General features: G+C 53.9%; 1 protein-coding gene across 1 annotated transcript; it reads right to left on the reverse strand.

The window, feature by feature from the left end:
- Positions 1–366: 366 nt before the first annotated feature.
- On the reverse strand, positions 367–1969 carry LOC114503625 (3-galactosyl-N-acetylglucosaminide 4-alpha-L-fucosyltransferase FUT3). The gene is given in 4 exon segments (XM_036034471.1): positions 367–852; positions 855–889; positions 1025–1138; positions 1232–1969. Coding segments are annotated over 4 exon segments (825 nt in total). The 5' UTR covers positions 1552–1969; the 3' UTR covers positions 367–496.
- Between the last annotated feature and the right edge of the window lie 17606 nt (positions 1970–19575).

Here is a 19575-nt window from a genome sequence, read left to right on the forward strand (position 1 = left end):
TCTTCTGGGTTTGGGGGGCCATGAAGGCTTCTGGGTGTCACTCCTGACCCCCCACCCACTTGATGCTATCAGTCCACTCTAAGTCTGGACAACTACAAATGTAGACATTGCTGAGTGTCCCCTGGGGGGCAGGGTTGCCCTGGAGTGAGAACCTCTGTTCTAGAGTAAGGGAGCACACATCAGTTTTCGTTGGAGCGTTTCATCTGGGAGACAGTGCCAATGTTGCCTTCTTGCCTGCCCCACAGGCAGTTATACCAGCGGTAATGACCACAAGCAGATCCAGCAGGGCCTAGTGGGAGGGACCTGAGGCCAGGCAGTGTGTGCCTTGGTGGGTGAGGTCCCCAGCACCCCACATCCCCAGCAGGTGAGTCCCCCTCCCCCAGGGCCCCGGCCCCAGCAAGTGAGGTCCCTGGCAGGTGAGGTTCCTGAAATCAGAAGTGGCTGGCATGTGAGGCTGCAGGCTGGTCGGCCCATGTGAAGCAGGAGGCCATGCTGGTCACTGTGTGTGGCTGGACTCCTGGTGCAGCCTCCAGCAAGCCTCGAAAAATATCAGGTCCCAGCAGAAGGATGGAGGCTGCAGTGTCTCCTGCCAGCAGAAATAACTCAGGTAGTGGGTATGGTCTTTGTCCACCACTAGCAGATACCTGGCCAGCTCCTTGGGGCTCTGGAAGCCGTAAAGTGGATGAAGGTATTGGGGTCAGGAATTGTTGCTTCTCCTGCTGGGGCTCAACACCATGGTCGAGGTTCAGGCCTGCAGGGCATTCTTCCATGGCTTCTCCGTGATGCAGTTGGGGTGCAAGTTGTCAAAAGCCAGGTAAAACTTGTCCTGGGACAGCCACTTGGTCATGACCAGCGGGGCAGTGGCTTGTGGAGCCCCTGTACATGTCCACTTCGAGGTGAACCTAAAGTATCTAGTCAAATCCTTCCTCCAGTTGGACACCATCCGGCCACCAGCTCACTCTTGGCTGAGAGGCTGACCGGTATGCCGGCCAGCTGGCTGGGTCACGGCTCAAACCAGCCCTACCGTGTGATGTCCGAGTCTGTGTGGTAGGGTATGGTGAGAGTGAAGTGTCCATACAGGACCTTCAGTGGTGGACCGTGGCCGGGCAGGTCCAGGTTGAACCAGACCCAGCGCTGGCTGGGTGGCCGGGGAAAGGTGGAAGCTGCACCTGCGGTTGGTAGCTGACCTCTCAGGGATGCACGGGGGCTGCACCCACCCGAAGGTACACGCTAGCAGTCGGCTGGGCTGGGCCACAGCTCTGGGCAGCGGACGGAGGTGTGGGATGTTGGGTGTCCACGCCCGCAGCAGAAGCAGCAGGGGCAGCTGGGCGGGGAGCCCAAGGTAGCCCAGCAGGGTCCCTTCAGAGGACATTGACCCTGCGCACCCTTTGGGAGCCATGATGGGAGAGCCCATTGTCGACCTAGGGGACCGCATGGGCTTGTGGGACACTGCAGGTAGGAGAAGCACACCGCCAAAAGCAGCTGCAGCAGCACCCCAAGGAGATAATGGCGCCAGGGACATTGTGTCTTGGCCCAGCCAAGTGGACCCATGGGTCAGAGCAGCTGGGAGGAGGGGGAGTGGAGACAGCATCATCAATAACAAAAATAATAACCCATGCCCAGGGGGCACGCGTGGGTGACCAAAGTTAATATTCGTGAGTCCTGAGACAGGCACTGGTGTGACTCCTATTTTACCGATGAGAAAACCAAGGCCAAGTGGCTCAGAGTGAGGAGATGGCAGAGCTGGAATCCTAACAAAAACAATGACCCGAGGCCGCTTTCTCCTAGGCACTAGGTAACACGATATCTCCACCCAGGCAGGGGTTCCCAGGGAAGGTGGGGTGGGTCCCAACAGCTGCTAGGTGCCACCTTGACCTTTTCTCAGCTTTCTTAGACTCTTCCCCAGTCTGGGGCAGAAGACAGAGTTAGTTATAAGAAGCTTCCAGTGCCTTGGAATTGAGGCTTAAATCCAGGGCTCTATCTGGGAGGGGTCCAATAGGATTGGGTTTTGAAGGTTATATAAGAGCTCACCAGGTCGAGTAGGAGTCAAGGAGATGAATGTTCCTGGCAGAAGAAACAGCCAATGCAAAAGCCCGGAGGTGAAAGAGAGCCTGGCCTGTTTGCAGGCACAGCAAAAAAAAAAGCACTCAGGGATGTCAGTGTGAACTGGATTTTATATTTACTTGGTGTTTCACAGTCAATAAGTACTCAAAAACAGATTCTCTGAGTCTGTGCTGGCTGATTTCCCAAAATTCCCAGTCTTTCCTGTCCCCACCAGTGGTCACAAAGTCCCCCCAGACCCCGGACTCCAACGACTGGAGCAGAAATCTACCTCCTCGGGTGTGCAGCCCTGGAGCTGCCCATTTCACAGACGAGAGAACTGAGGCCTAGAGACACATCTGTCTCTTGTCTAAACACACACAGCTCCAGCCATCATGATCCAGAACCTCCACTCTCCCCTCTCAATATAACCCCAAACTTCTCTCCCACTTTGCAGGCGGAGCCCAAATCTACAGCCCAGCGTGGTCCAGTAGAACTTTCTGCATCCGGGAACTGCTCTACACCCTCACCGCCCAGCTCACTGGCCACAAGCCCGGCATGGCTCCTGAGCTCTTGAAATGTGGCTGTTGTGTCTGAGGAACGGGAGTCGTTACCGCTCATTCACATTTAAAAATGGACCCTCTCTTCTGTAAATCAAAAACAACTTGAAAATAAAAAGTAAACCCAAACCAAAAAAAATGTCTGGTTCTCAATTTAGTGATTGGAAAACTTTTAAGTACATTTGGAACATCTTGGATGTGCAAATCTGTTTCTTCCGTTCTATGTTTTATGGAGTCTAAGTACAGATTAAGTATCTACAGTGAAGAGTGAGGATCTGGCCCTGGCTGGTGTAGCAGCACAGCTGGTTAGAGTGTTGGCCTGTAGACCAAATGGCTGTGGGTTTGATTCCTGGTCAGGGCATATGCCAAGGTTGAGGGTTCAATTGGTGTTTTTCTCTCTCCTTTATCCTCTCTCTAAAAATAATAAGAAAATTGTGTAGCTCAGTGGATTGAGTGCCAGCCTGCAAATCAAAGCATTGCTGATTCGATTCCTAGTCAGGGCACATGCCTGGGTTGTGGGCTAGGTCCCCAGTTGGGGGCACACTAGAGGCAACCACACACTGACGTTTCTCTCCCTCTCTTTCTCCTTTCCTCCCTCCCTCTCTCTCTGGAGATAAATAAATGAATTTTTTTTTTAAGTAATAAGAAAATGTCCTGGGGTGAGGATAAAAAAAAAGAAGGGAGTGTCTGCATTAGGTGTGCTGCCATAAATGGTACACTGAATTTCCAAGACTTAAGAATAAAAAAAGAATGAAAATATCTCAATAACTTTAATACTGATCACATTTTGAAATAATACTAGTTTGGATCTATTGGGTTAAAGAAAGGATATTATTAAATCAATTTTATAAAATATACTCTAGATTGCCAAAACTTCACATAAAAACATGGCTACTAGAAAAATACTAGTTTATACGTGTGGCTTGTGTTGTATCTCTATTGAGCAGTATTTGTTGCTGTAGAATTTTTTTTTTTAAGATTTTATTTCTTGCCCTGGCTGGTGTGGCTCAGTGGACTGAGCACCGGCCTGCAAAGCAAAGGGTTGCTGGTTCGATTCCCAGTCAGGACACATGCCTGGGTTGTAGGCCAGGTCCCCAGTGGGGGGCATGTGAGAGGCAACCACACACTGATGTTTCTCTCCCTCTCTCTCCCCCTTTCCCTCTAAGAATAAATAAATAAATAATCTTTAAAAATTTTATTTCTTTTTAGAGAGAGGGGAGGGAAGGAGAAAGAGAGGGAGAGAGACATCAATCAGTGGCCTCCCCCCTGCCCCCAGCCAGGGACCTGACCTGCAACACAGTCATGGTGTCCTGACGGGAATGGAACCAGCAACCTTCCATTTTGCAGGCTGATGCTCAGTCCCCAGAATCACACCAGCCAGGGCTAGAAGTTTTAAGAAAGGGAAACCAGTGATATGAAGAGTGGTTTAAGATGCACCTACCCTCAGAACGTCCCCCCGCCATCAAGTGGCACACGACTGCAGTCTGGTCTGACTCTGCGCTGTCCCGTGTGGAGCCACCAGCCTCAGAAGGCTGCTGACATGTGCCATGTGGCTAATCCCAACAGAGGGACTGAAGTGTCAATGTTGTTGACCTTCAAATGTAAACTTAAAACTGAACAGCATAAACTTTTAAAGTGAAACTTCACTGAGTAGGAACCCATTTTACTATAGCTGTTAAAAGTTCAGCACCCGCCCTGGCTGGCGTAGCTCAGTGGATTGAGCTCGGGCTGAGAACCAAAGTGTTGCAGGTTCGATTCTCAGTCAGGGTACATGCCTGGGTTGCAGGCCATGACCCCCAGCAACTGCACATTGATGTTTCTCTCTCTCTTTCTCCCTCCTTTCCCTCTCTAAAAATAAATAAATAAAAATCTTAAAAAAAAAGTTCAGCACCCAAATAGAGATGTACTTAAAGTATAAAATATACTCTGGGTTGCTAGGGCTTCATATGAAAAAAAGGATGTAAAACAACTCATTAACTTCTATACTGATTACATGTTGAGATAATGCTCTGGACATACTGGGTAAAGTAAAATATATTATTAACATTAATTTTACTAGTATCTTTCTATTCTATTATTTTATGTGACTGCTAGAACATTGAAAATTATAGCCCTGACTAGTGTGAGTCAGTGGGTTGGGTGTCATTCTGCAAACCAAAAAGTCACCAGTTCAATTCCCAGTCAGGGCACATGCCTGGGTTGCAGGCCAGGTCCCTGGTTAGGGGTGTGCAAGAGGCAACCAATTGATGTTTCTCTCACACATTGATGTTTCTTTCCCTCTCTTTCTCCCCCCCTTCCCCTCTCTCTAAAAACAAATAAATAAAATCTTTAAAAAAAATAGAAAATTATGTTGCATGTGACAGAAAAAAGTTTGGTGGTTTCTCAAAAAGCTAAGCACAGCATTACCACATCACCCAGCAACACCACTCCTAAGTACCCACCCAAAGGAACTGAGAGCAGAGACCTGAACAGATGTTCACACACCCATGTTCACAGCAGCATGATTCACAGCAGCCAGAAGTTGCAAACATCCCAGATGTCTATCGACAGATGATGGATCAACACAATACAGTCCATCCAGAAGGTGGAATATTACTCAGCCTTCAAAAGGGAGGAGGTTCTTTTTTTCTTTTTTTTTTTTTAAGATTTCATTTATTTATTTTTTAGAGAGGGAAGGGAGGGAGAAAGAGAGAGAGAGAAACATCAATGTGCGGATGCTGGCGGTCATGGCCCGCAACCCAGGCATGTGCCCTGACTGGGGATCGAACCTGCGACACCTTGGTTCACAGCCCACGCTCAATCCATTGAGTTACGCCAGCCAGGGCAAGGGAGGAAGTTCTGACACCTGCCACAATGTGGGTGAACCCTGAGGACATTATGCGCAGTGAGAGAAGGCAGTCATAAAGGGCAGATATGCATGATCCTACTTCTATGAACTATCTAGAATGGGTATACTTATAGAGCTAGAAAGTAGACTAGAGGCTACCAGGGGCTTGTGGGGGAGCGTTGAGAGAGAAATGGGGGGATTGCTTACTGAGTACGGAGCTCTTGTTTGGGGTGATAAAAAAGTTTTGGGAATAGCGGTGATGGTTGCACAACAGGGCGAATGTACTGGATGCCACTTAAAAATGGGTAAAATGGCAAATTGTGTATCATATATATGTGGCCACAAATTTTCTCCTTCCTGCCTTCCTCCCTTCCTTCCTCCCTTCCTCCCTCTCTTTCTTCTCTCTTTCTTTCTTTCTTTCTTTCCTTTCTTTCCTTTCTTTCCTTTCTTTCTTTCTTTCTTTCTTTCTTTCTTTCTTTCTTTCTTTCTTTCTTTCTTTCTTTCTTTCTTTCTTTCTTCTCTCTCTTTCTTTCTTTTTAGAGAGAGGGGAAGGGAAGCAGAAGAGAGAGAGAGAAACATCAGTTGCTTCTCAAACAGCTCCAACTGGGGACCTGGCCCACAACCCAGGCATGTGCCCTGACTGGGAATCAAACCAGAAACCTTTCAGTTCACAAGCCGGTGCTCAGTCCACTGAGCCACACCAGGCAGGGTTATTTGGACAAAATTGGAAAAATAATGTAGCACTGACCGGCACGGCTCAGTTGATTGAGTGTTTTCATGTAAGGTAAAAATAATGTAGTATGGCAAAAAGCATTGAATTTTGTGCTTTAAGTGGGTGAGGCTGTCTTCAAACTTGACAGTGGAGGCTGGCAGTCTCCTTCTATTGGGCAGAGCTGGCGTGAACCTCCAAGTGCAGAGTGGAGGAACTGGCGGTGGCCTACTGTGGTTAAAAGGGAGCAGAGTGTGGAATTCCACGTTCATACCAATGTTTCTGGAAAGTGACACAAAAGACACACCTTTAGGGAGACAGCCCGAGGCCGGCGGGGAGGAAGGCTGGGCTCTCACCCCTCTCCTTTGGGCAGTAGGGCTTTGAGCCATGCACGGAGGTCAGTGCTCAGAAATGCAGTTTAAATAAACACAGTTTCTCCTTTTTCAGGTTAGGCCCTGGGTTTACAACAGCCCCTCCTAGGATACATGGAGGTCCTTGGCAGTGACCTTGAGGAGCACGGATTAGGGGTGGAGGTGGAACAGGAGATCAGCACCGGGATCCCTCCCAAGCTGAACCCATGGTATCTAGAAAGGACTGCAGAATGCCACAGTGCTGGGGCACCGCAAAGGTCAGAAAAAAAAAACCCAAACCCAAAACCCACTATATCCTGTCTTTTCCCACCAGACAGGGGTGGAGAGAATCCAAACTTGGGAAGGACGAGGGCTCTAGGATGCTAAAGGCCAGGAAGCAGTGGGGTTCTTAATCCAGAACTTTCCAGACAAACACTTAGTTCCTCCTGGTTTGGCAACTGCCCACACCTCTGCTCTACCCGGTGCCCAGACAGACCCCTGGGACTGGAGCCAGGAGGCCTTTCCCAGGCATCCAATGCATTCGCCCCAAGAGCCTTCCCGGAGGGCAGCGTGTGGGCAGCGTGTGGGTCTAGCCAGCAGCTGACCAGCAGGCGTAGGACCGAGCACAGCTGGTGCCCCAGGGTGTGGACGAGGTGACTCCAGGGAGGAGAAGGAAACAGGCCTCCAGCTGTGGCACGGCTCGGTCCGGCCCTCACACCTGCCACCCGGGGGTGCAGGGTGCCCTGTCCCCGGAGCCAGGTCGTCACCCAACAGCCAACTGTGGGACTCCCCTAATGCTGCTGTAAGATCCGATGGGCTAGTGCAGGAAGCTAGGGACTGGAGTCATTGTCCTGGCCTCACCCGTGGTCTTGAGCTTTGTGGCTTTGGGCGTTGACTCATCCATGAAGCGAAGACGCTGCCCTAAGCTCCTGGTACTCAAAGTGGATTCCGTGGCTGGGGAGGTGCCAGGGGATCCTTTGTGTGTGGGAGGGGCAGGTGAGCTGAATTTCAAACTTCCTCACCTTCACTGCCACCAGAACCCACCCCTCATTCAGTCTCTCAGTCAACACACACCCCTTCGGCCCACGCTGTGTAGCAGTCCCCGGGGATACCGCAGGGGCAAGCGGGCGAGACAGACGACACAGGTGGAAGCTTGGCAGTGGACATAAAGTTATAATGTGCATAAAGTGAGGAGAGTGTGACCTGGTCTGGACCCCCTGGGCATGTGGTCTGTGAGCTAAAGCCCCATGGAGTTCCCAGAGTAAAAGGGAAGGAAGAGCATCCTAGGCGGAGGAAGCAGCCCATGCAAAGGCCCCGAGGCAACAAGAAATGGGAGAACTGGAGGCAGTTCAGTAAGGCTAGGTACTCGTGCGCAGGAGATGGGGTCAGAACCGGTGCCAAGGCCAGGCCCCGTGGTGCCACATCTGGAGTCTCCAGCACTAGCCCAGTATGGAGCCACGAGAGGCTTCAGACAGAGCAGGGTGCTGGGAGCAGGGCAGAGGCAGGTCGGCCAGGGAGGAGGAGGCTGCTGCAGGCAAGTCGAGGCCCAAGGTCCAGCTCCCAGGCATCCCCACTTCCCTGCGCCCAGACAAGGAATCGGTCTGTGGGGATGCTTCCCACAGCTGGGGTCCCCCTGTCTGCATGTCTAGCTACTTGCAGGCCAGCGGTGCGCCCAAGAAGCTTAGAGCAGGGGGTCTTCCAGGGTGTTCACAGAAGAGGCTGACCCAAATCTCCTCATGGCTCACTCCTTGGCAGGTGGAATTATCTGGTAACTTATTAAAATATAACTCATGGAGGTATCGGTCTTCATGTCACTGTGTCCTGGGCCTATGGCCAAGACTAGAACCTTCCTCCCCGCAGTCACCCTGCTGATACGCAAACCAAGGTCCAGGGAGGGGGTCTTTGTCACAGTCAGAGTCTCACATGCACGAAGGGGTCGCCAGACACACGGCCGCTCTGCCAGGAGCACTCCTCGGCCCCGCCACCTTGTTAATTTCCAGCCATCCTTCAGGGCTCAGTACAGACCCCCCCTCCCCCAACCAATGCCATTGCCCCCGTGCCCTCCCAGCCCCATTAGGTCCCTCCCCCGGCTCCACAGCTGCCAGTGCGTCCCTGTCATAGCTTTGGCCACATTCTCACGCCCCCTGCTGGGCTGGCAGCCCTCTGAGGACGGAAGAGCTGGAAGAGCAAGGGAGCCGAGAGAGCCGGGAGGAGGGGATTTCAGCCCCAAGCAGGTCTCCCATGGAGGGCCGCAGGGCTCTGCTTAGTCCACATCTGTGGTCCGAACCTGGCTGGCCAAGTGTGTGAGTGGGGTGGGGTGGGGTGGGGTGAGGCCCTGGGCCTGCCTTGTACTGAGGGCCCCGTGGTTAGGAACTGCCCTTCCCAGAGCTGCAATCTCTCCCCTCCACGTTGGGGTCATGCTGGCGCCACGGTCTTTAGAGGGAATGCGTTCCCCGTTAACGGAGGATTCAAGCAAGATGGCTCTGCTGTGGCATCTCAACACCCTTTTGAGATGCCCCAGAGGAGCCAGCAGAGGCTTTATTTGCTCTGGGCTGAGCCAGGAAGTTTCCAGAAGGCCTCTGCCTGATAGCTTCTGATGGGCCGAGAGTGCGGCCAGAGGGGGGCTCCGAGTACCACCTGTCCCCCCACTTCTGGGCCTTCTGGCTCAGATCCACGTGTCACCATGTGGCCAGAAGGGCAGTGCTATCCCCAGGGGGTCCTCACACCCAACTGCACCTCAGGACCCCAAGGCCCCTGGGGTCCCCAGGAGCTCTCTAGTCATCTGTTACCAGGTCACAGGTAGGTGGGGGTTGGGGCAGGAGCAGCCAGGTGGGGGCACACACCAGCCCCTCTCCCTGCCCGAGTGGGCCTCCCACAGGCCTACTGTGGCCTGACCTCAGGACAGTGGGGACTGGACAGCCTGGCTGGGCTCGGGGCAGTGCTCCCGGGGTCAGGAAGAACAGCCAGGCCAAGCCCCAGCCCCAGATGAGCCCCCAGCCCTGCTGAACTCTGGTCCTGGGCTGAGGTCCCCACTGTGAGAAGGGGAAGACCCTGGAGGGAGGGTCTCTGGGGCTCCTGGTCACAGTCATTCTCCCCGCCCAGACCCTCCCCCACACCCTGCTCCTCCACAGGGACTGGAAATGAAACCGTGCCTGTCACAGCGACTGGGGGATTCAGGTCACCTCCCCCCACCCACACCACTGTAAGTGGCGGTGGCCCCTGAGCCCCTGTGCTGGCCCAAGATCATGGCCGGCGGCCACCGAGCACAGCAGCCCCGCTCTCCCGAGGCTTCCTCCCCGCGCCCTCCCGCTGGCGCCCTGTCCTCTCCACGAGAACACCCGCCCCGCCCCAGCCTCTTCCGTCCGTCCGAGCGCCACCTCGTTCGGGAGGCCTTCGGCCACTGTCCCTCCCGGTATTTAGTTTTACGGCCTCAAACCACCTACACTTTTATTTCAAGTCATTTGACATTTTTATTGTCTGGTTGCACAGCTGGGAAGTGGGGAGAGCTTGGGGGTGGGGTTTGGGATTTGAGCCAAGGCCTCCTGACACCAGGATGTGCAGCTGGTCCAGCCAGCAGCCTCTGGGGTCCAGCCCTTGGGGGTCAGGAGACCGCCTGCCCAAAGCCCGAGGGAGCCTGTGCTCGGCCTGAACTTGCTTTGCGACCAGAGTGAGTCCTGGGCTGTCTCGGGAGGGAGGCTCGGTCCCGCCGATGCCAGGCAGGACCTCCCCAGAAAGGGGCTGGCCCCAGAGTCGAGTGTGGGGCATGGAGGACCCCCTCCCTCAGATGGAGGGAGAGCTGGGACCAGGGTGCAGGGGGAGATAGGGCCCTGAGTGCTCCCCCAGCCAGCATCTCTGCCTGCTTTGAACCCCCAGAGTCTTGTGTGGCCTCGTCTGGGTGGGTGATGGAGCAGCCAGCCTGCTGGGGATTTCATTCCTCCTGGGGCCTCAGGGCTGCCAGCCAAGGGGCAGTGGGCAGCTCAGGAGGAGGACAGGGGGCCTCCCGCCTGGGACGGTGAGAAATTAACCACACGTGCACTTTGGGGCATGTGGGAAGATGGCGGGGGTATGAGGATGGTGCTTGGGTTTGGGTGGGGGCACCCTGGCACTTCCCTATGTTAACCTAGGGCTCAAGGAGGGTTCTCATTCTCCTCTGGGACTTAGAGAAACTTCCAGAAAGGGAAATGAAGAGAGGGAGAAAGGGGGAAAAGTTCAGCTGTCAGATGCCAGTTCAGTTGGAGGCGGTAACAACAGGGACAAAGGGACGCCTGGCTCCACCCTGTGCCCTACCCCCACTGCCAGGACTGGCCCTACCTCGGCCTGCACGGAAGTCCGGGCCTGGCTTCCCAGCACCTCTGGCTTGCAGCCAGCCGGTGGGGAGAGGGGCCCCAGGTGTGTGGAGTGGGTGGTAGGTGAGTGATGGGCCCAGAGAGGCTGGATCAGCCTGGGATCACAGGAGGGCTTGGCAGAGGCCCCCAGCCCCCGCACTCTCACCCACTGGCGCCCCCTTCATCCTCGGTCCCAGCCCCAGTCAACGGCATCACAGAGATCCCCAGTGTCCCCTGTGCAGATAGGGAAACTGAGGCTCAGAGAGTGCCTGGAATTCACACCAACCTCCATCTTAGTCTCCCCCATCTTGACAGGGGAGGCCTGTCAAGACATTCTCCAGAGAGCAGCAATTTCCCCCATCTCCAGAATATTCTGGAATGTTCAGGAAATCCTCATTTAACAGCAGACTCCACCTGCGGCCCCTAAGTGGTGGAGCTTGGCTGGAACCTGGGCCTGTCTCTCTGACCTCAGAGTTCCTGATTGCTAGAGCTTCAGAGAACAGAGTTTGACCTCTGGCGGCTGTATGACCTTGAGTGAGTTATGTCACTTCTCTGGGCCTTACTCACCTTGTCCAAAAGTGAAGCCAGTGCCAGTGGATCCTTCCAGAACCCTCAAGGGGCTCTGCACACACTCTTGGCAGGGCAGATTTGTGGGCAGGGGCTGGAAAGGCACAGGCCTGGGCTTCTGGTCCTTCCTGGGTCTCAGTTTCTCCTCCTGTGGTATTTGCAAGAAGGCAGCCCCTCCCTGCCCAGGAGGTGGGGCTGGGGGCTGCTGCGTGCAGACACTTGAGGTGACAGAAACCTGGCACCCGTGCGCCACCTGTCCCCCGCGCCCCCCCCCCCCCCGCCTTCCTTCACCCCGGGCCCCTGGCATGTTGGGGTCTGCCCCCTCCCCGCCGGGCACCCCAAACCAGCCGGGTTCATGTGGCTTAAATTTCAGCTCGCGGTAGGTGAGGAGGCAGAGGCCAGACACGCTTCATTTTCCAATTTCTGGAAATAAAAGCTGTGGGGCCATCTATTGTCGAGTGGAAAAAAAGCCCGTTGCAAAACCGTGTGTGAAAAACAACACAGCGCTTAGGTGCGCGGCCGCCGCCGGGAGCCGGAGAATTCCAGGGAACGCAGAGCCGGGAACAAAGGGCTCTTTCTCCGTCTCCGGAGAGGCCGTGTGCAGTGTGTGTGTGGTGGCTTTGGAATCAGAAAAGCCGGCGAAGGTATTTTACGGGAAAGAAAAAACTATTCAGGGAAGATCTGTTGGGACAAGGAGATAGAAAAGCAGAGGTTTTGTTGGTTTGTTTTTGGAGGATGTTTTCCAGTTTTCTGAGATACCTGTCCCTCTGCTGGCAAACACCTGAGCCAGGAATGCGGGCGAGCAGAGCCCCGACCAGGCCCTGCAGTGAGCGAGTGGAGATGCCACGTGCGGAAGACGTGCCCAGATTCTGCCCCCACCCCCGCTGGGAGGCTCTCCGAATATCCTGGGGGTCCTCATTTAGAGTCAGAATCTACCTGCAGCCACTCGGGTCGCTGGCCCAGCTGCAGCCCTGGCCTGGCTCCCCACCTGAAGGGTGACCGTTCAGGGGACTGATCTGGAAACAAGGGGAGAGACAGATGGGAGAACTTCAGGCTACGTGTTGCCCATCCTCTGCTCCAGACCCTCTGAGGGCTCCCACCAGTCTCAGAGGCAAAGCCCACAGGTCTTGCTGCATCTCCCCATGGGCCTCCTCACTGTTCGTACCCCAGGACCTTTGCACATGCTGTTCTCCCTGCCTGGAACTCTGTCTTCCTGATACCCCCATGGCTCCCTCAAATATCTCCCTCTGGAATAACTTCATTTCAAATTGTCCCTCCCACCAGCTCTGCCCACCCCCTCTCCTGCATTTTGTTTCATGTCAAGCACTGCCATTTTCCTGGACTGTATGTTTGACTTTTTCATATCGTTCTTTGTCCCTTGCCGCTGTCCCCGACTGGAATGTCAGCTCCACAAGTAACCTTGGTCTGCCTTGCTCACTGCTGCCCCCCTGTGAGCGCCTGGCACACAGGAGGGACCCCAGAAACACAGCTCGGGCGAGCGAACAAACGAGTGGACGAACACATGCGTGAGCAGTACTGAGCACGTCGGAAAACCCTCCTGGTTCCTGGCTTGTCACTGCCTTGGCCTAAGGTGGGGAGCCCCATGGGGCAGGGCCTAGGTCCCTATTCGCTCAGTAAACAGGTGCCGAAGGAATGACAGCGTCCGTGAGTCACCGCAGGCAGGAGCTCGGAATCTTACTCAAGAACCAGAAACAAAGACTCCAGGGGACTATGGGCTTTGGGACAGCAGTGACCTTCGTCCACCCTCTTCTCTGCACCCCCATCCGATCGGTCAGGGGCTGTCTCCAAGGGCCCACGTAGGTGAGGCAGCCTGGCCCGAAACTGGGAGACACGGGGTGAGCAGCAGGGGCTGGGCGGGGGCGCAGTGGCAGGCGCGGGCAGACAAGGAATGCTCCAGCGCAGGAATGAATAAACAGGCTCCTTGGATGTCGGAGTTTGGGGGGCAGGGGACGCTTTGAACCTCATGCTTGGCTGAGGATGTTTGGATAAGGCAGGCAGCCAGGGGGTGTCATCAGAGCTAAAATTAGCCTTCGATTCCCGCTCAGCCCCTCCCTCGGGGGCCAGAAGGAAGGTCGGGTGGACCAGCCACCACTTAAGTGAGCACTAACTTTGTGCCAAGCCAAGCTCCCTGAATATATTAATGCATTTAATTTTCTCAATGAACCTGACAGTCGGGTGCTACTGGTAGTAGTAGCAGCAGCCTCATTTTACAGGTGAGTAAACTGAGGCAGAGAGGAAGCACTTAACTCAAAGTCACACAGTACAAGGGGTAGAATTCGAATCCAGAACTCGTGGGCTCTGCCCTGGCCACTGGGGCCTTGTGACAGACCCCACTCAGCAGGAACTGGAGGGAGGCAGACACGTGACCCTCCGTCCCTCTCTCCGGGGCACCTCCGCAGTCACGACTGCAAACCGGCCCACTGCGCAGACAGTGCTCCCAGTCCAGCTCACCGCGCGCGTGTGGGGGGAATGCGTGCCTGGGGAGAGGGTCCAGTGACAGTCACTGAATATTTTCTTTTTTTTTAATCTTTTAAAAATATTTTATTTATTTTTATTTTTTAGAGAGAAGGGAAGGGAGTGAGAAAGAGAGGGAGAGAAACATCAATGTGCAAGGGAGACACTGATCTCGCACATTGCCAACAGGGGCCTGGCCGGCAACCCAGGCATGTGCCTGGACCGGGAATCGAACCAGCAACCTCTCGGTTGGCAGGGTGGCACTCAATCCACTGAGCCACACCAGCCGGGGCTGAATATTTTCTAAAGAACAACACCTCCCCCCCCTCAAACAGTGCAGTTGGCAGATGGATGCAGCCTCAACCTCCGCAGGGCACCTTCCTGGGCTCCTCGGGAGCCCCAGGGCCCAGCAGCTGGGAGGGGCACAGCTGACAGGGCAGCCCTTAGCATCCCGTGGGGACAGGGTCCCTCTGACGGGCTAATGTCAATCAGTATCTGGGCGTTCATCCGTAACTCAGGAAGAATAACTGAGGCTCCCTGTCCTTCTGGTGGGACTAGAAAAGTGCGCCAGAGAGAATCCAGCTAAATCTGAACTTTGGATAAACACTGAATCGCTCCTTAGTTTGGGTATGTCCCACATACTGGATGGGCTGTATACTGAAACGTGGTTCATTTTATATCTGAAGTTCAAGCGTGACTGGCCATCTGTATTTTTATTTGTTTAATCTGACCCCCTTGGCTGGGGGGTCCCGGGGAGGGCAGACAGTGATGATGGACTGCCGGCAAGGTGACTCCTGGTGAGCTTCCTGGGGCTGGAGTGGAGGGCGGGACAGGAAGCAGGAAGAGTGGGGCCTCGGGCCCTCGGTCCCCTGCCCAGCCCCCTCTAGGACCTGCCGGCCCCTGGGCTCATTATTCATTTGTAATGGTGGTCACCCGCCACGTGTGGGCAGGAACACCTGGCCCGACGCTGCCGCAGCAGGCGGCCTCACTAATGGGGGTGAGAGAGCGAGTGGGGGTGGGGAGGGGGGGGTCCTGGCCCACCAGGGGGCTGGCCCAGGGCAGGAAGTGTCCAATTTGGGGCCAGGGACTGCATCTCCGGCGCCCTTCACTGGTCTCCACCTCCACCTGTGCTTGGTCCTCCTGGGCTCCAGAGCCCCAGACCCTGGGGTTGGGGGCTGCTCCGCCACTCCTGGCTTCGCCCCACCCTCTGGCTTCCCAGGTGCCAGCCTCCGCCTGGAGCCTGTTACTGTGGGGAGGTTGTTAAGGCCTCACAGCCATGCTGAGGAGTGGAGACGGAGGCCGGAGAAGGGGCTGACTGACCACCACTGGCAGAGCAGGGTCTCGTGGCCTCGTTTCTTTCCTTCTTACCCCTGAGCTATCCTTTATGCTGTTCTCCTGCCCGGTCACTCTTCCCCTTCCTCCTGGAAACCTCCCTGAACACCGGAGCAGGTGCTTCTCTCCGCCCCCCTCTGTTTGTGCTGTCCCAGTGCAGCCCTGGTCAGCCCGATCTGTACATGTCTGTCTTTTCCACGGCACCGAGACTCTTGGGAGGGTGGGCTGGTCTGTCTTGGCCACGGCCATGTATCCAGCACCCAGCACAGGGCCTGCAGCACTGCAGACCAAAGGGCACTGGAGTCAGCCACAGGGCCCTGGCTCTACCCCCATCTGCTGTGTAACCCTGGGTATGGAGCTATCCCTCTCTGAGCCTTGGTTTCCCCATCTGAAAATGGAGCCCTGGCAACTCCTTCCTGAATTGCAAAAAAAGTCACATTTTATGACAGATGTTGGAACCATGCTTGGCTCCCCAGGGGAAGCTCAGCAAATATTGAACTATTTAGGCAATTTAAAACTACAGTGAGCTGTCTCTACACGCCTATCGGAATGGCCCAAATCCGGGACACCGACACCACCAATTGCCGGCGAGGATGTGGAGCAGCAGGAATGCTCCCTCATGGCTGGTGGGAGGGCAGCGTGGAGCAGCCACTCTGGAAGGTGGTTTGACTATTTCTTACACAACTAAGCAGACTCTAACCATATGATCCAGCAACTGTTCCCCTTGGTATTTACCCAAGGGGCTTGAAAACTTACAACCACACAAAAACCCACATGTGAATGTTTATGGCAGCTTTACTCATACTAGTCAATACCTGGAAGCAAACCAGATGTCCTTCAGTAGTTGATGGGTAAACAAACTGTGGGATGTTCAGACAACGTGATGTTATTTGCTGCTAAAAAGAAATGAGCTCTCCAGCCGTGAAAAGACAGGGAGGAAACTTAACTGTGTGCTACGAAGTGGAAGCAGCCAGTCTGAGAAGGCTGCAAACTGCACGATTCCAACTCTGTGACCTTCTGGAAAAGATGAAGCTATGCAGGCAGCAGGAGGATCAGCGGTTGCCAGGGAGGGAGGAGTAGGTGGGGCACAGAGGGTTTTTAGGGCGGTGAAGCTACTCTGCGTGATGCTGTGAGGATGGGTACGCGCCATCATGCAGCTGCCTAAACCCACGGAATGCACGGCACCGAGAGCAAACCCTGATGCCGGCAAGGACTCGGGTGATGACGTGTCAGCATTTGCTTGTCGAGTGTAACGGATGCAGCCACACATGCAAGGTCTTAATCGCCAACAGGGGAAACTGTGTGTGTGCCTTTGGGGGCAGGGTGGTGTATGGGAACTCTATACATTCCGCTCAATCTTTCTGTAAATCTAAAACTGCTCTGAAAATAGTTTACTAATGAAATGTTTTCGGGAAGGTTGTGAATATATTCAGCCACATACAAAATTACATTTGCTGCACTATTTATAGGAGCAAAAACCTGGGAATAAGGAAATGTGCTTTAATGGGACAGCACCCAGCTGCAGGACAGAATATTATGCGGCTGTTAAAAAGCAAAAAAATAGCCCTAGCCAGGTATCTCAGATGGTTAGAGTGTCATCTTGATACACCAAGGTTGTGGGTTTGATCCCCAGTCAGGGAACATACAAGAATCAATCAATGAATGTATCAACAAGTGAGACAACAAATCGATGTTTCTCTCTCTCCTCCCCGCCCACTTTCTCTCTAAAATCAATAAATAAAAATGAAGAAAAAGAAAGCCAAAAAAAGTTCTTTACAGAGTCCTGAGATGTACTGTTATGAAGAAACCGGGCTGAGGCCTGCAAACCGGCGGGGACTGTGCGGTGCACTTCCTCGGGAGGAGGAAGTACCCGACAGGCTTGTTTCAGCGGGGAGCACAGCTGCAGGGGAAAGCCAGGAACCTGGCCACGGCCTCTGGGGGGAGCAAGAGGCATGGGGAGGCTGTGGGGAGGGGGCGGGGGACAGCGGGCAGAGAGTTTTTTCTGAATACCCTTTGGTTTATTTTAAATTCTGTGGCCCGGGTCTGTTTTATCTATTGAAAATCAACTGTACCATCTACAACTGTCTTTTGACCCAACGACTCCACTTCTGAGAATCCAAAGAATACCGAAACACCAAATCAAAAGAATATACGCACCCCTGCATTCACTGCAGTGTTATCTACAATAGCCAAGATTTGGAAACAGCCCAAGTGCCCACCAGTAGATGAGTGGATAAGAAAACTGTGGTACATTTACACAATGGAATGCTATACAGCAGAAAGAAAGAAGGGCCATGGCTGGTGTGGCTGAGTGGATTGAGCACCAGACTGCAAACCAAAGGGCTGCCAGTTCAATTCCCAGTCAGGGCACATGCCTGAGTTGCTGGCCAGGTTCCTAGCTGCGAGTGTGTGAGAGTGTGTGAGAGGCAACCAGCCAATGTGTCTCTCACACATCAGAGCTTCTCTCCCTCCCTTCCCATCTCTCTAAAAATAAATTTAAAAAATCTTAAAAAAAAAAACACAGCAGAAGCACTAAAAGGGATCAAAATTGACGAGTTCAAAAACTGGTTTGAACAGTGGAAAAATGTCTTGATAGGTGTATTGTATCAAATGGAGAGTACTTTGAAGGTGACTGAAGTTTTTGTGAAACGTGAAAATACACAATTTTTTATAAATTCCAGGTTTTTTTGGGTCCCACTTGTAGTGAATCCTTCCATAACTCAATAAAGTTGGCCAATATAATAAATTTTTAAAAATGTACAGTATATTTTAGAAAGATGGCCGTAAAAAAAAAAACCAAACCAAAAAAACGGGCATATTAAAGCGCCTGGGTGGGTGTAGAAAATGGAGGGGTGGTTTAGGCCCGGCCGCGGCTTTGCCTGCGGCCCCTCCATTCGAGCCGAAAACCCTCCCAGGGGCCCTGAGCCCTGCTCTCGCCTGGCTCGCACCTCTCTTGCTTTGGTTCAGCGAATGTTCAGAGCCCAGCGGGGCCCCAGAGGTGAGGCGTGGGCTGGGTTGGGGCCAAGCCTGACAGAGCCCCTCAAGACTCAGCCGACCACCCAGTGCTCGGAGAAGCCACTAGGAAGTTTGGCCAGCTCAGAGGAGGGACAGGAGGGACCCAAATGCACCAATACGGGGCTGGGGAACGAGCCAGGCTTCGCTTAGCCCTTGTGTGCAAGGAAGACCTGAGGGGAGGGGGTGGGGTGACCGGAGGGTGGGCAGGGCTGCTCTGTGCCTCAGTGACCCCACAGGCAAAGCAGTCTCTGGCAGAGGATGTCCGAGATGACCTGTGTCCAGGGAACTGGGGGCTCGCTCTACCAGGTTCTGAGCCCTAGTTGTGGAGCCAGACAGGTAGGGAGGGGCAAAGCTCTGCCTGACTTCCAACCCCTGAAGTGACGGCCTACTGAGCTTTGGCTTTGGGCTTGGAGGGTCAGTTGGGATACAGCCAGAAATACAGCCTGAAAACAAGAGGGTCCCCCTTTCCTAAAACCTCCACCTCTCCTCTAGGATGGGGACCCTGTTAGGTACAGCAGTATGGTGTCTCCAAGGCACCCAGGCCGTGGCCCTCTCCTACAGCAGCCCCCTGCCTTTTTTGGCACTGCTCCAGGGGGTCTCTGCCAGGATAAAGAGCCCACTACAGTGAAAGTATGGATTTCATGGCACTGGTGGCCAGTGTTCCCCGGGGCAGTAAGCCCTGCCCTGACTTGCTGTGTCCCCCCAGGCAAGATGCCAGACTTGGCCTCTCCTCTCACTCACGGTCCACCCCGCCCCACTGCATGGCCTCCTAGCTGTCACAGCAAGGGGTGGGGGTGTTCAGCCAGCTCGTTCCAGCTCCAAGGCCTTTGCACTCTCCGTTCCCTCCGCCTGGAACACCCTTCCTCCACAGTACCCTGAGGCTGGCTGCTTCTGGTCCCCCTCCGACCGCCCCCAGCTAAGGACAACCTCACCACCTCACCAGTGTCTTTTGTGTCACTTTTGTTTTCTCTCTCGAGCACAGTTCATGTCCATTTACATGTTTGCTCATTAAAAGATTTTTAAAATTTTATTGGTTTTAACCTGGCTGGCATAGCTCAGTGGTTTGAGCGTGGGCTGCGAACTAAAGTATTGCAGTTTGATTCCCAGTCAGGGCACATGCTTGGGTTGCAGGCCACAGCCCCCAGCAACTGCACATTGATGTTTCTCTCTCTCTCTCTCTTTCTCCCTCCCTTCCCTCTCTAAAAGTAAATAAATAAAATCTTTAAAAAAAAGCATTCCACATACCAATTAAAAATTTTTTATTGGCTTTAGAGAGAGGAACGGGGGTGGGGAGAGGGACAGAAAGAAACGTCAACTTGCCACTCCATCCATCGGTGCACTCATTGGCTGACTCCTGTATGTGCCCTGACCAGGA

The sequence above is a fragment of the Phyllostomus discolor genome, chromosome 8 (genome assembly GCF_004126475.2).
Source record: "Phyllostomus discolor isolate MPI-MPIP mPhyDis1 chromosome 8, mPhyDis1.pri.v3, whole genome shotgun sequence".
Lineage (NCBI taxonomy): Eukaryota > Metazoa > Chordata > Mammalia > Chiroptera > Phyllostomidae > Phyllostomus > Phyllostomus discolor.